Source organism: Garra rufa, chromosome 21 (genome assembly GCF_049309525.1).
Source record: "Garra rufa chromosome 21, GarRuf1.0, whole genome shotgun sequence".
NCBI lineage: Eukaryota > Metazoa > Chordata > Actinopteri > Cypriniformes > Cyprinidae > Garra > Garra rufa.
In genome coordinates this window covers 38,964,287-38,981,640 of record NC_133381.1, presented here as the reverse complement: position 1 = coordinate 38,981,640, position 17,354 = coordinate 38,964,287, and the positions used below count along the sequence as shown (strand labels likewise).

At 34.5% G+C, this 17,354-nt stretch overlaps 1 protein-coding gene across 1 annotated transcript in view; it reads right to left on the bottom strand.

The window, feature by feature from the left end:
- Nucleotides 1-7,150: 7,150 nt before the first annotated feature.
- pxdn (peroxidasin) overlaps nucleotides 7,151-17,354 on the bottom strand; it is an 81,154-nt gene continuing 70,950 nt past the window's right edge. The window contains exons 19-23 of the mRNA XM_073826996.1: nucleotides 16,809-17,017; nucleotides 14,941-15,055; nucleotides 14,059-14,188; nucleotides 11,440-11,553; nucleotides 7,151-8,773 (exon numbers count right to left, since the gene is read on the bottom strand). Of these exons, the coding sequence (XP_073683097.1) occupies nucleotides 8,639-8,773; nucleotides 11,440-11,553; nucleotides 14,059-14,188; nucleotides 14,941-15,055; nucleotides 16,809-17,017 (703 nt within the window). The 3' untranslated portion in view covers nucleotides 7,151-8,638. The remainder of the gene's footprint in view (nucleotides 8,774-11,439; nucleotides 11,554-14,058; nucleotides 14,189-14,940; nucleotides 15,056-16,808; nucleotides 17,018-17,354) is intronic.

Sequence of the window (17,354 nt, the reverse complement as noted above, 5' to 3'; positions counted from 1 at the left end):
AGCTGAAGGTGGATGTTCGTAAAATTATACTAAAAGACCTTTTACTATCAACGAAAGACATAGTAGATTGTGTTCCACAGGATTTCCAGCAGTTTTGACTATGCTGATTATTTAGAGGCTATAGAAATGTGTGTTTCAATGATACAGTAGGGTTAGCAAAGCATAAGAATGTGTGTGCAAGTGGGTCAACAGCTGCAAGGATCTAAGGTACAGGCAAGCCAACAGTGACTCACACAGTATGTTCTTGTTGGTGTGAATTTTCTTTTTCTCACAGTATTCTAAAATCAGTGGAAAAAGCTGAACTGTGTGCACAAACAAGTTTGACTACAATATGTAGGCCTATTATTGAATCTACAGCTACATATTTGATTAGAAAACATATTATTGCCGGTTAATCGACGCGATTGCTAACAATTTACAATTAACAATTTACTATTATACTCATGTGTCAGCCATTTGCTGGCTATGCTGAATTTAAGCTAGATGCAGCTTTGATTCTTTTATCCAGACAATCATCAAACCCTATTTTTAACTCTAATGAAACGAGGCAAAAAACATGAAATAAGGTACATAAGGCCAAACCTATAAGTCACACTTCTGACATGTGGATAATCAATGCATACGGAAAGCCGTGACATGTCATTTTATCTATTAAAATGTAGCTAATGTTGATGAATTTGGCAGATACTTTTATCTGAAGCGAATTACATTGCATTGCATTCAAAGTATGCTTTTTAATACTTCATGCATTCCCTGGAAAATGAACCTATGACCAAGCTTGCAACTCCCTTGTTGTTTTTACTGTGTGTGTTTGGACTTTATTATATTTGAACGCTTGCATTGCAAGGCACTTCAATTCACTTTAAACTTAAAACGTTTTGATTTGATTATTTCTTGCTGGGTAAAAGTCCAGTGCAAAGTTTAAATGTAAACATTAAGGGCTTACCTTGAATACATGAGATGCTTTTCAACCCCTCGACCACCAGATGGCACTAGTGTGGACCATTTTGAAATAGGCTCTGAAGCTCGAATTCAAACTAATTTTAGAGATGGTGTAGTCTAAAAGTCTCTGTTCCCGGGTCCAAATGTTCCTTTAAACTCAAAAGCAAATAACAAACGGTGCCAATAATACACTCGCAGTGTGCTTTAGTTTTAGCAAATAAATCCAGATTCCTAACCTTTATCTCCATCTGAAATCTCAAACGGCCAGACAGTGATTCATCTTTTCTGAATCATTAAAATGTTAGTGTCTGGTGACTGCACACTGTGAGTTAAAAAGCATTGTTCAATGACCAGAATCACCCTGCTTTCCCTGACAGTAGCCTATAAGCTCTGTGACCAAGAAAAGTTGATTTTTACATTTAGCTCATTACGATAACCTTTATTGAGTTTTGAAGCCTAAATTCTTCGGACAACTCTTTCTCTCAGACTTTATTTACAAACATTTTCTCTGAAAGTTTGAGTTAGAACAGAGATTTCTGTTCTCTCTGGCCCACAAGATCCATTTTCCTTTAGTTTAGCTCCAACCTTGATCTAACCTGCCTCTAACTTTCTGGTGATCCTAAAGACCTTGATGAGCTTGTTCAGGTGTGTTTGATTAGGGTTAAAGTTGAACATTGCCTGAAAATGGATCTCATAGGCCAGAGATGGGAATCCCTGAGTTAGAATATTTTGCAAGAGCATGATTATAAACTGTGAACATGTCTCATGAAGAGCTACTGCCCTGCAGAGTATTCCTTAAGGCCTCCTTAAACAGAGTGTTCAAATCAAAGGAGTTAAGATTTGTTGAAAAATACGTTTTATTTCCAAATTATGACAATTTTTGATGTGAGTTGCAAGTGTCTTGCAAAAGTATTCATTCACTTTTTCACATTTTATGTTGCTGCCTTTTGTTAAACTGCTTTAAATTATTATTTTTTTAAATGTATTAAAAAATAACTTAAATGATTCCATTGCATAAGTATTCATACCTTTATCTGGGACGGTTGAAATTTAGCTCAGCAGCATTCATATTGCTTGTAGATGTTACTACACTTAGAGTGAAGTTATCCTGTGGCAAATTCAATTTAATGGGTATGATTTGAATGAAAGGTCTAACAGCTGAAAACCAGAGCAAAAGCCAAGCCTTTAGGTCAAAGGAACTGTCTGTAGAGCTCAGAGATAGGATTGCATCAAGCCACACATCTGGGGAAGGGTTCTGAAAAACATTCTGCTGTATTGAAGGTTCACAAAAGCATGTAGTCTTGGTTACCCTTGATGGAAGAAGTTTGAAACAAGCAGGACTCTTCCTAGAGCCAAACTGCGAAATTAATGAAGAAGTGCTTTGGTTAGAGTGGTGACCAAGAACCTGATGGTCACTCTAGTTGAACTCCATGATCATATATGCCGATGATCTAGCTCTGCGTGAACTCTGTGTATTCTGGTTCAAGACAGTTAGGGTTGTCGAAAAACTCTTTCTTCTTTAGTTTGATCTTCTTTGCACGTTCACTTTGTAAACACTGGGTCGGTACTTCTGCTGCAATGCAGGGCAATTTGTAAGTTGGAGGAGAAGATGGGATTTTTTCGACACGCAGAGTACACGCAGAGCTAGATGAGTGTTTGAGGATAAAAAAGTATATAAATTGTTAATTAGTTTTTTTGAAAATAACTAATCATTTTGCTAGATAAGGCTGGGATCGTTCAGAAGCTGCATTTAAACTGCATTTTGAAAGTTCAAACTCGGGGGCACCATAGAAGTCCACTATATGGAGAGAAATCCTGAAATGTTTTCCTCAAAAAACAATTTCTTTACAAATGAAGAAAGACATGAACATCTTGGATGACAAGGGGGTGAGTAAAAGATCTGTAATTTTTGGTTCTGGAAGTGAACATCTAATTCAACTCTAAACATTCATTGTCCTGTGGTGAACTTTTCGTTCATACCTCTCTGCCTCTCTTTCAGACGTGTAATTCATTATGCACTAGACCCTGGGCTGGAAGTATAATCGCTGAGCATGTGCAGTTCAGGACAGTCTTTCTCATCAAACTTTGTCTCCTGCATCCACTTAGAGGCGTTTCTGTGAGTTGGGAGTCCCCACGGAGAGATAAGCCTCGCTGAAGTCAGGGGCCACGTTACGGGGACCGACACACAGATACAAGCCCAGATGACGGGGAGCCTTTGTGGCCTAATTGTGCAACTTGGCTCGACTCCCAGGCTGAACCCTGAAAAGAAAACAGCTCATGTGAAGAGAATGTGTTCTCCTCTGGGCCAGCAAAACATTTGCACAGATTGCTCTCTTGTTTTGGGGGATAAGATAGTGCTGGTCTTTTTTCAACCCCCACACTATACCTAACCTAAAGCCGTGGCGTTATATTACAGGATACTGCTGTTTTCTGACTGTGGAAGCCTTGGGGCATTACAGGAGTCATTTTTCCCTGGCAGAAAGAGCCAGTCTTCTCTATTCTCTGTGAGAAATCAGAGAGCAGTTGTGAGAGGATGAAGAAACTTTAAGGATAACTGAGTTCTCAAAGTTAGAGTACACTCTTAAAAATAAAGGTGAAAGAACCTTTTGTGAAACAGAAAGGTTCTTCAGATGTTAAAGGTTCTTTATGGAACCATTTAGACAAAAAAGGTTCTTGTATGGCATTGTGAACCACCTTTATTTTTAAAAGTGTTAGCAATTAAAGCATAAAAAGCACAAAACAACTGCATGTTTTGCCACATACATTTCCAAATTCTGAAACAGTTATCAGTTTGAGTTAACGCATTACAAGTAATGCGAGTTGCTAATTGCTAAGAAAATATTTGAATTACCCAGTAATTGATTGAAAGCTCTCCTGTTCCCATGATGAGAGAAATCGAAAATAAGATGTTACTTTAGTTCTAGAATAAATGTGAACATGCATTAATTCATCTCACTCCCAAAAAACAGTTTCAGTATTCCTCAAAATGAATAAAAATAGTAAAATGCAACTCAGAATATGAAGCAAACCTGCAATAATTAAAAATGCAAAGTAATACAAATATCTTTTATGTATGTAATCCCATTTTAATAACCAGTGTCTTTGCTTCTGACCTTTAATGATCCAATGCAACCAAAAACTTTCTTTCTCTTTGGTCTACTTTACAGACATGAATTTATTTCTCCTTCAGCCTGAGGCTTTTGGTGTGAAAAGGCTTTTACATATGACAAAAATAGGACTTTTTATATTAAAAGCAAACAAGCAAACACTGGCCATATTAAAAAAGTAACGCAAAAGTAACACAATGCATTACTTTCCATAAAAAGCAACTAAGTAACGTAATTAGTTACGTTTTAGGGAGTAACTCAATATTGTAATCCATTACTTTTAAAAGTAACTTTCCCCAACTCTGACAGTAATTGCATGAAGCCTAGTTTAGAACTGCTGTCTACATACAAGATTTGCTCTACACATTTTGCTTTTACTTCTCACATATTTCTAAAGAAAAGTGTTAAAAGACAAAACTGAATGATATTACTGATTTATCTGCACTGATACTCAAATGAGAACAAAGCACGAACTAAATTGATCTGGATAATGAATCTGTTTCATGAGTGATTCATTTCACAACATTAATAAAATCTCAGTGTTGATGTGAAGCTGCTTCCATGAAAGGCACTATAATATGACTACATATTTAGAAAATAATAAAGCAGCTAATGTTTCATATGTGGCCATTTTATTGTTGAAAGGCATACGTTGCAGTGCAAACAGTCTTTGGCAAAAAATACAATACAAAATATAAGAATCATTTTGACCACTTGAGCATGTTCAGTCTTGCAGGGCAGTGCATTTCCATGGCAGGTGGGCACAGCTTGGTTTGGGGGAAGATCTTCAAGAGGTTGTTAGATCATTTAGGAAGGAAGGAGGAAGGCCGTTTGGGAGTAATAAAACACTGATATAGAGTCACACAACAGAGATAAAGGAGTTCAATGCAGTCACACATGGTAAAACAAGTTCAAGAAAACAGTCAAAAACTCAGCTGCTCAACACAATAGCAGTGACTTTCCTAATCGCTAACCAGCACGACTGTAACCGTTCAAGCAAACAGTGATTGTGGTTGTCTGTAGTCCGTTAGGCTGATGACGTTTCATCAGGATACAGTGGAATGTTTAGAGAGGAGCAGCAGTGCAGCTCTCCAGCTCAGGATATGGCTTCCATTTCAGTGAGACTCAATGAGTCAGACTTTAAAAAAATAAAAACAAAAATTCAAAAACACACCACAGCTTGGACGTCTTACCAGTTACTAAACAACGCACACGTTTGGTCTTTGGTACAAGGTGTGTGACAGCGTTGGGGAAACTTCACATTCAGCAAATTCACCAGTTCCTATTTAAATAATATATTTATTTGATCAAAATGACAGTAGAAACAGTAATATTGCATTTCTATTTGTGACCCATAAGGGTTTTTAATTAAATGAATAAGCTTTCCATTGATGTGTGGTTGTTGTAGGACAATAGTTGGCCGAGATGCAACTTTTTGAAAATCTGTAATCTGAGGGTGCAAAACAATCAAAAATTTGCCTTTAAAGTTGTCCAAATGAAGTTTTTAGCAATGCATATGACTAATATCACTATTACGTTTTGATATATTTATGGTAGGAGTTTTACAAAATATCTTCATGGAACATGATCTTAACTTAATATCTTAATGATTTTTGGCATTTTCTGTAATTTTGACCCATACAATGTATTTTTGGCTATTGCTACAAACATACCTGTGCAACTTAAGACTGATTTTGTGGTCCAGGTTCACATTTGAATATATCTAAAAAATATAATTAATTTATACATTTTCAGCATCGTTCCATGAGCCTTCAGAAATAATTCTGATATGCTGACTTAATTCTCAAGAAATATTATCAATGTTGATGACAGTTTTACTGCTATATATTTTTGTGGAAACCATGATACATTGCCATTTAAAGGTTTGAAGTAAGTTTGAGTATTAATACTTTTATTCAGTATGGATGCAATAAATTAAGTGACAGAAGATTTCATTTCAAATAAATGCTGTTCTTTTGAAATTTCTATTCATCAAAGAATCTTAAAAGAAAATGCATCACAGTTTCCACACAAATATTAAGTAAAAAGTTAATCAATAATTGATCACAAATAATAACTGATAACTGAGCAGCGAATCAGCACATCAGAATGATTTCTGACAGATCATGTGACTTTGAAAACAGTGAAAACTAAAAATTCAGCATCGTATCACTGAAATAAATTATATTTTAAAATATATTCAAATAGAAAACTGTTTTTTTAATTGTAATAATTTTACTGTATTTTTACTGTATTTTTGATCAAATAAATGCAGCCTTGCTGATCATTAAAAAAAGAAAACGTTATTCAAATAATTTCAATAATGGTTCTTGATGACTGGAACGTCACACTAAACTACTTAGTAAGTTTTTCCAAAGCATCAAGGCAAATCTTGAGACTTTAGTCTGAATTGAATATTGCAAATACTGTGTGCTTGACATTGAAACACTGACAAACATAGAGCATGAGCAGTGTAGTCCATCTCATGAACAAATGACTCTTATCCAGTTCAAATGGTACAATGTTATTTAGTGATTCCGTAAAAGCACTAAAACGTATCGCGAATCTCAAATATCGCTCTTCTCCTGGATAAAAGCGCCTGCTAAATGAACAAATGTGAATATAGTTGAGTGTATAAATGTGTATGTTTCAAGTGATGTATTGTGATGAGGCACAACTGTTTACATCTCTCTGAACACTGTTTGAAAAGGAAGGAAACATCTGGACCTTCATTCATGACAAGAATATAAATACTGCGCCGGTAGAACAGAGTATTATAGAAAAGTACAGTAACACCCTAAAAGAGAGCCTGACGTCAGCTCAGTGCTGCACTTCCCAAACGCTTCACCTCAGTCGCTCCCAAACCAAAAACATCAATAACAGCTTTCTGTCAAGATAAAGCGAAGAACACCAGGTCTCCGAAAACCCGCAGTTGCCAAGGGAAACAAACATTTGGTGATCAGTAGAGTTTTTTCCCCCGTCGCAAAGATTGTTTTCAAGGTATTCACATTTTTCTCCACATGAGAGGAAGATAAAAAGCGCAAACTAATGTTCTACATATGTCCAAAATATGAGACTATGCACCATAAACAAAGCAAAAGTATGAGTAACGCTTTAACAATTTCTTTAGCGTAGCTACAAAATGACAGATTTTCAGTCAAATGTGGTTTCAAAAAGTACATAATGAGTGTATATACTGTATGATGCATTGCATATTGCAAAACAAATTAAATGCATAAAACGACACTCTTAAGACTCGGGTAAAATCACTTAAATGGAGTTAGATAGCACCAGTTCTTCAGCATCTCACATCTGAGAATGCTTCTTCCATATAACAACCAGAAATGGGAAAAACTGGTCTTGGAGGGACGCAGTCCTGCAGAGTTCAGCTCCATCCCCAATCAAAGAAAAACATTTGGGCCTAAATTTACATTTTATGCATTTGAAATGCATATAAAATTTCCATTAGACAGATTTATCATAAACTAATAAACTTTTTGTATCTATTTAATTTGATCGAAATGATAATATCTTCAAAATGCATTGAAGATCAGAGTAAATGTCACTTATTTTGTCTTCTGGGAAACATGCAAGTATCTACTGTAGCTTTTGAAGGGCAGTACTAAATGAAAAAAATATGACATGATATTTAGGCAAAATAAGAAAAATGTACATATCTTAATTCTTTTCAAAAGTTTTCACCCCCTGGCGCTTAATGCATAATTTTTCCTTCTGAAGCATCAGTGAGTGTTTGAACCTTCTGTAATAGTTGCATATGAGTCCCTCAGTTGTCCTCAGTGTGAAATGATGGATCTCAAAATCATACAGTCATTGTTGGAAAGGGTTCAAATACACACACAAAAAAAACAAAGAATCTCTGGGGCATGAAGGACTTTTCTGAAGAACAGCGGGCAGTTTAATTGTTCAGGACAAACAAGAGACTCATGAGCAACTATCACTAAACAAAAAAACACAGCAGTGGTTCATTCAGATAACAACACAGTATTAAGAATCAAGTGTATGTAAACTTTTGAACAGGGCCATTTTTTATAAATTCAACTATTATTTTCTTTTGTGGACTATATGTAAAGGTCTTATGTAAAATATCTAATATTCCACGTCAGTACTAAATAAAAAAAGAACATGCATTTTGTGTAAATCAAATGGACAGAAAATGTGCATGCAATTTAAATGCATCAATCTCAGTTTTAAGCCTAAATATTTTTTGAGGGCAACTGACTGCAATTGTCAAGTAATCCCGAAGACTTTGGTTTGGTGTTTGATTAGCGAGCTGAACTCTGCAGGACAGTGTCCCTCAAGGCCGGGAGTCGCCCATTCTCGGTCTTGTAAATGAACACTTTGGGTAGTCGTCTCCTGGTTAACATGCCTGAGGAGGAAAACAGGGCCCCACATTCATCTGTTCAAATACTTTTTTCAAGGCAGTGTATTTTTGGTTCTTTGTAGAGGGCATCTGAGGATATGCGAACAAAAATACCAATAACATGACGAACAACAAAAAAACCCTGAAACGCAACTATTGAACATATGGAGGCATGAGCTCAAGGTCACATTGGTTAAGTGTCCTGAGGTTATACGTGATGCTTGTTATCCTGCGGTTGTGACGGTTGGTTGAGGCACACGGGGCAGCACGAGCCTTTGGCCGTCACAGGCTTCAGACACGTGGCCTGCGGACACTTTTCCACGAAACACGTCACCTGGGCCTCCTGACAGAGACAAAGAGGAACAACCGAGTTGAAAACGGGACAATATTTATGCAGGAATCACCACAGGCATTTGCCTTTCCTGTCATGACATTCTACACTCTATGCAAACTAGTGTTATTTTAGTATTTTATATACATGTACAGTGAGGTCAATAAGTATTCGATCACCCTGTGATTTTGCAAGTTCTCTTACTTAGAAATCATGGGGGGGCATAGGTGCATTTCCACTGTGAGAGACAGAATCTAAAAATAAAAATCCGGAAATCACATTGTACGATTTTTTAAAGAATTTATTTGTGAATTACTGTGTCAAATAAGTATTTGATCACTAAAAAATGTTAATATTTGGTACAGATGTTAATATGTCAAAAAAATGTTAATATTTGGTACAGAGGTCTTTGTTAACAATTACAGGGGTCAAATGGTTCCTGTAGTTCTTCACCAGGTTTGCACACACTGCAGGAGGGATTTTGGCCCACTCCTCCATACAGAGCTTCTCTAGATCTGTCAGGTTTCGGGGCTGTCGCTGAGAAACACACAGTTTCAGCTCCCTCCAAAGATTTTCTTTTGGATTTAGGTCTGGAGACTGGCTAGGCCACTCCAGATTTCTAAGTAAGAGAACTTTCAAAATCACAGGGTGATTAAATACTTATTGACCTCACTGCATACATATTTTATATTTTGAATTAGTTTACATTTATTTATTTATTTGCATTTTTGTCCTTTGTCTATTTCCCTGTCTATATACAATCAAACCAAAAATTTGTTAGACACCAGAAAGATTTTTTTTTTAAATATTTTTTTACTAGTGGGTGCAGGACATTATAGTTCATTGATGTAAGTGAGGATAGCAAAATAAAGTGACATATTATACCCCAAAATTAAAAAATTTGGGACCAAAAATTGGATTTGACACTTTGACCTGACCATATTTTGTTACATATCTTTCTATCAAAGTTGAATTTGTTCTGACACAGTTCGACTCTTGAGTTCTTGTCATATTTTAAAATTTTCTAAACTGTACTGTAGCAAATAAACTGTGATAATGTAAACAATGTTGAAGGTGTCTGAATAAATTTTGGTTTGAGTGTAATTTGATTTCTTGTCAGATTTTAATATAATTTTCAAAACTATAGCGAATAAACTTTGATAATGTGAGAAATGTTAAAGGTGTCTGAATAAATTTTAGTTTGACTGTATATTTTTAGTACTCAAGTTACATTAAAATGAAGATTTTAAATATTAATTTTATTTCATTTCAGTCAACATTTATTTCACCCCACATTTTTTGTTTATGGTTTTACTTAATTTAGTTAAACTTGCTGCAAACACTCTATTAGTAATAGCTGCATGTTTTTAAGAAACTTAAACATTTAAGTTCATCCTAACCTAACCTAAAGTATGTGTCCTCTATCCATTATATTGCTCATCTCCAGTCAAAATGTTTGGTCTGGTCTGAATCAGGAGAGAAATATGCACAGATCAAGCACCGTTTAAAAGCAAAAACAGCCCAAAAGAGTTTTAAACAAATATGCTGTTGAGTTTTGATGTGAAAACAAAACAGATGAAGCCTTAACAATTTTTTTCTTGCACACATGCAGCTTTTTTTACTTTACAAGACATGAATTGATGGACTGAAATGGTGTGGATTGCTTGTGGATTATTCTGATGTTTTGAGCAGCTGTTTGGACTTTCATTCTGACGGCACCCATTCACTGCAGAGGACTCACTGGTGAGTGAGTAATGTAGTTCTACATTTCTTAAAATCTGTTCACATGAAGAAACAAGCTCATTTACGTCTTGGATAGCTGAGTGTGAGTACATTTTCCTTTAAAGGAATGGTAGAGTTAAAATGTTACAATGACATGCAGCACCAAATAAGGGTATTTTTCAGTTTTTGACAGTCTTTCTACTGATCCATCTATCACTAAGTTCATATATGTGACCCTGGATCACAAAACCAGTCATAAGGGTCAGTTTTTTTTTGTTTTTTTTTTTAAATTAAGAGTTAAATATCATCCGAAAGCTGAATAAATAATGTATGTTAGGAATGTATAAACCTACCTTCTACAATTTTGAATCTGAGGGTGCAAAAAAAATTTAATATTGAGAAAATCGCCTTTAAAGTTGTCCACATGAAGTTCTTAGCAATGCATATTACTAATCAAAAATTAAGTTTTGATACATTTGAGGTAGGAAATTTATCTTATTTATCTAAAATTAAAAGTATCTTAACGGAACATGATATTTGCTTAATATCCTAAAGATTTTTGGCATAAAAGAAAGATTGATAATTGTGACCTATACAATGGATTTTTGACTATTGCTACAAATATACCTGTGCTACTTAAGACCTGGTCCAGGGTCACATGTTACATCAAAGGTTGTGTATCACAGCTTATTAGGCTTACATATTTTAAGGTTTGAATTTAAGGTCATTTTTATTTCCTTTTGAGCTATAAGAAATTCTGAATTCCTGAACCAAAACCAGCGGAGAATCTACTTTAAATAAGTCAAATGTTTCTGTATAAAGAGTTCGCAATACCTGAACATTGGTACATTGTGTAAAACTAAATTTCTTGTGCATGCCCATGAACGCGAGTAAATGAAGCACAGTCTATATGTGAAGGTTCAATTCAAAAAAGCTTGGTGCACTGATGAACTTACTTTACATTGACATGTGGTGCAAGGGTTCTTCTTCCAACTCTCTCCATCTACACGCTCTCTCCCGTCCTCATCTGCACAGTCTGTCTTGCTCAGACGGCCTTCAAGTCTTTTTATCTGTCCAAGACAAAAACATTTTTACTCCCCAAGACTAAATTCTCTGAAATACAAGTGCTACAGTATGTTTTGTTATAACGCATCATCCCATACTGATTCATATTATAATGTGTGGGAGTGAAACATGTTTAAAATATGACTTCTGATTTAGGATGTTGAACTGAAACATTTCTTGATTCTGTATCAAAACAGAATGTCAGTCAACAGGAAGTGTTTGGCTGTAGTGATTGAATGTAATGGCGGTATAATCAGTGAATGAGTTTGACGACGGATGTGTTTAGACTATGTCTATTTGACAGCAACAAGATGTTGATCGAGGAACAGGCCCTACTTGGCAAAATTACAGTCATCTGTTGAATAGTTCTTTCTTTTTTACTTAGGGGAGACACTGCAGGCAAAAACATTTTTCATGCACTTGTCAAGTTTAAGATTTTGGACTGGTTTTTAAGAAGTGTTTTTTCAGACTGGTGAAAATAAAACATCCAAAAGACACCGTTAAGTGTTTCTTTTATAGCACTTTATCTATTTGTGTCAATAGATTTCAATTACAATACATATTTTTAAAGGCCGTTTTCTCAAAATGAGTTTTTTCTCCTACACTGAGCCATAAATCTCCACTTCAGTAGCACTTACACACATCAAACTTTTTTTATTCCTGTCTATATCCTGAAGGTTTTTACAGAGGGATTTGTTCATATATAATTTGCTTGATTTTATACATTCAATTGCCAAAAAACATGTCAAAAAAAATTCAGATTGTATTTTCCGAATTATGGAGTGACAAAATGAGATACCCAAATCCATTCTGTAAAAACATTTGACTCTAATAAGTAAAAAAAAAAAATTAAACAAGATTTTTGAAATTTTGAAATTGACTTCATCCAGTGTTTAGATGTTAGAAATTTGACTTTGTTGCACTATGGAACTTTTGCATTATTATTGACATTTTACTTTATTATTTTAATACTGTAAGGTTGCTTTGACACAACTTGTATTGTAAAAAGCACTTTATAAATAATTTTGACTTTGTACTAGAAATGTATGCCAATTCGCATATTTTATTAAAGGCGAGACAGTGCAGGTGAGTTACATTAATAATTGCAAACTTTTTTTGTATTACAAGTTTTCTAAAATGTTAGGTTTTAATAGGCAAATGAGGCATTACTTAATTTATTATGCGCTATACATTTCTAGTACAAAAATCTAAACACTGGATAAAGTTTGTTTCAAAAATCAGTTAAATTTTTATACAATTATGACATATTAGAGTCAAATGTTTTTACAGAAGGAATTTTGGGCATCTCATTTTGTCACTCCATATATCTGAAAACACTTAGAACAGGCAGAAAGATATATATTTTTTAGTTTTTTGGGGAATAAAATGTATAAAATCAAGCAAATTATATATGAACAAATCCCTCTGTAAAAACCTTCAGGATATAGACAGAAATAAAAATGTAAAGTTTGGTGTGTGTAAGTGCTACTGAAGTGCAGATTTATGACTGAGTGTATGAGAAAAAACTCATTTTGTGAAAACGGCCTTTAAAAATATGCATTGTAATTGAAATCTATTGACACAAATAGATGCTATAAAAGAAGCACTTAACTGTGTCTTTTTGATGTTGTCTTTCCACTAGTCTGAAAAAACATTTTATGAAAAACAAAAAGACTAAATTCTCAAACTTGAAAGGAGCATGAAAAAACAGTGTTTTTGCCTGCAGTGTCTCCACTTAAAAAATATGTAAAATCAATGAACAGGTTGTGCTTATTCACTGAGGATTGCTTTATCTGATGGCAGATAGACTTGAAAAGATCCATTGTAAACTGGCAGATAATTTCATGACACTGAAGACTGTCATGTGTTATTAATCAAAAGAAGCATCTGGAAAAGTCTGAATCTTGGCCTGCTGCACTGGACAATAAAACAGACATTTTCTGCATCTTAGCATCACTAACAAAGACTTGTGTCTTATAGTCCTTATATATTCAGATCACCAAAAAAGTCAATTAATTTACAAATATGACCCTGGACCACAAAACCAGTCATAAGCTTAAATCTTATGACAATAAATAAGTTTTCCATTCACATATGGATTGTTAGGATAGGACAATATTTGGCCGAGATACAACTATTTGAAAATCTGGAATCTGATGGTGAAGCAAAATCAAAACAATGAGGAAATTGCCTTTGAAGTTGTTCAAATGAAGTTTTTAGCAATGCATATTACTAATTGAAAATTAAGTTTTGATATATATTTTACTAAATATCGTCATGGAACATGATCTTTACTTAATATCCTAATGATTTTGGCGTAAAAGAACAATCAATAATTTTGACCCATATTGACCCGTATTGTTGGCTATTGCTACAAATATTCCTGGGATACTTCTGTGGTCCAGGGTCACAAATATCTGTGACTGGATTTTCACAAGGTTAATATAAATAGATAAAACATATAGTGCAGTCTTGCATTGCATTGTACCAAGTATATCATGAGTCCTAACCTGTTTTCGTAAACTTGTGATAGTTTTCTGCATGTCAGCAACAAAGTCTTGGAAATCCTTACTGGAGGGTTCAGTGCTTGACTTTGGTGATACAGTTATGTTTACTGCAGTTAGAGCATCTTCCAAAGTGCTGAAAAACAAAAAGTATGATTGACTGATAAGCACAAGTGACTAGTTTTCATAATTTCAGTTAAGCTCTGACCAACTAAAATTATGCTTTTTATATTACCACTATAGCCTTTTCACAAACTATGATGTTTCCACAGTTATTAACATTGTATATCTCTCAAACTACATTTTTCGTAAAAAAAGTTCATTGGATATACTAAAACACTATACTAGAAACTCCCAACTACACTTTTAAAAATAAGGGTTCTTAATTAGCATTGATGGTCCTATGAAGAAACTTGAACATCCATTGAATCTTTCAAATGCAGAATAGGTTCTTTATAGTTGAAAAATCTTCTTTAGATTTTTAAAAATCAAAAATTTTATTTTTATTTTTTTATTAGAATATGCAAGATGTACATAAATTGGGATCACAAACAGGGAAAACAAACAAGTTAAAAAAAAAAAAAAAAAAAAAAAAGACACCAAACCACCAATACAGTCAGGAACTGGCAGATGCGTGCATTTGTGAATGGTTCTTTTAAGAACTGTTCACTAAAAGGTTATTTGTGGAACCAAAAATGTTTCTTCTATGGGATCACTGCAAAAACACCCTTTTGGAACATTTGTTTTTAAGAGTGTATGTACTTGTTCTTCTGACAATCCCAGAAATGTGAATAAGATTCACTAGCAGTTATGTTATGAGAATTTACAAATGACCTTTGGTGAAATCTACAGTACCAACAGACTGTAAATGGAGCATTTGAGCTGTACCTGTTGTTGTCTGTGAGGTTGCTGGCAGGTTTCTCCTCTGCATAGCTGTGCTCCGCTGACCTGCGGCCTCTAAAGTGGTATGACAGGGCGTTGAACTGACCTTTAGTACGGCAGTCTGCAGGTGCAAGAAATTCAGACTTTATTTGATAGAGAAAAAACAGCTATAGAAACACTAGACCTTTATAATACTTATACCATGACCATTTACATAACTGACAAATTAAAGCTGTCATTTTTGTAAAATTTGACTGGACACAAAAGAATAACTGTTCATTTTTAGCTGTTTCATCTATAGAACATTAGATGCAATCTAACTGCATTATTTTACTTAAGAATGGTATATTTATTTTAATTAAAGGGTTAGTTCACCCAAAAATTACAATTTGTCCATTATTTACTCCTCCAAGACATCTTAGGTGTATATGACTTCCTTCATTCTGAATAATCCAATCTGAGTTATATATATATAGCTTTATCATGGCAGTGGGTGGGTGTTTCTCTTCATCAGTCTAAAAGTCCAATTAAGTGCATCCATCTATCTATAATAAAAAGAGACTCACATACAAAGAGTCTTTTTGTAAGAAAATGGGTATTTTTCCTACAGTTTTTTTTTTATTATGGATGGATACTCTTATTGGACTTGTTTTGTACCGATGAAGAGAAACACCCACCTATTGCATTATAAAGCTTGATGGAGCCAGAAATTTTTTTATATAATTCAGATTGGATTTGTCTGAAAGAAGGAAGTCATATACAACCTAGAATGCCTGGAGGGTGAGTAAATAATGGGCTAATTTCAATTTTTGGGTAAACTAACCCTTTAATTAGGTAGAGAATTAGCATGTGTGAATTACTTGCATCTATGCAGCATTGTAAAGTGAAAAATAAATTAAAAGCAACACAAAACATGCATTATAAGGTCTGTGCCAGAGCAGAGAACAGGGCTGCAAGATAAGAAATCAAGTGCCTTGTGCCTGAAGTTTCCATAAAGCTCTGATTTACTGCTCAACTCAGCAAGAACAATCAACATCCATCTGATTACACAAAAGATGCTAATCAGGAAACATCCATTTTGGTGAAATCACTGTCATTCATAATCCAAAGCAAAAGTGGGTGTCTACACTGCAAAAAATGCTTTTCTTACTTAGATTTTCTTGTCTTGTTTCAAGCCAAAATATCTAACAATTCTTAAATCAAGGAGGATTTTCCAGACAGGGAAAAAATCATTTTCTTGATTTCAGTAAAAACAAGTCAAAATTAAGTGAGTTTTTGCTTAGAACATGCAAAATAATCTGCCAACGGGGTAAGCGAAATAATCTTATTTCAAACAGAAAACAAGATTATTTTTCTTACCCCATTGGCAGATTACTTTGCTTGTTTCAAGCAAAAACACACTTAGTTTTGACTTGTTTTTACTGAAAATGAGAAAATAATTTTTACTTGTTTAGAAAATCCTTCTTGAACTAAGAATTTTTAGATATTTTGTCTGGAAACAAGACAAAAAGTCTAAGTAAGAAAAGCATTGTTTGCAGTGTAAATTTAAAAACATGTTCCTTTCTTAGATTTAAAATAAATAGAAATGTTTCTTGAGCTGCAAAGCAGCACATTATAATGATTTCTGTAGGATCACGTGACAAGGAAGAGGGGATTTAGTCATCACAGGAATAAATTACATTTTACAATATACTCAAAAAGAAAAAAAAATATTTTTAAACGTAGTAGTATTTCATATTTTACTCTCATTTTTACTTTTTTTGATATAAAATAAATTCTGCCTTGGCGAGCATAACAGACATCTTTGAAAAGTTTTCACATTCCCATCTGACTAGTAGAGTTTGATGTGAGTTATGGTAAACTGAGTCTCTTACCTTCACAGCAGTCCTGCCACATTCGAAGGTCAATCTTAGGTATATCGTCACAGCTTCCATAACCGTGAGGGAATTCAGCCACGCTGAAGACATCCGACTGGACTCGGGTGATGTTGTCGCTATTGTCACACAGCACCCGGGCGAGAGACGCCTGCTTCAACTGGGTCAGCTGAGCAGGACTAAAGGAGCCAGGGTTCTCATACCAAAACCTACAATTACATTAATGAATTATTCAATAACTGATTAATTGTTTAACCATGTCAGTGATGTAGAGTTGCAATCAAAATTATTTAACCCCCTTGACCTTGCGGAGAACAAAATTGTATGAAAACAATTTAATAGAGGCATCAGTAAACTATTAGACAAAGTTTATTAATACACATTTGAGTGATTCTGAGAATGTAGCATTGATGAATCAGGATACATTTAAATTGGCTCTAAACATTGGCTCTGAACAAGTTCAAAATGATTTAACCCTCAAAAAGTCACATTTTGTACATGAAGATTTATTCTTTAAAACCACCAATAAACGCTGCCAGTAAATGC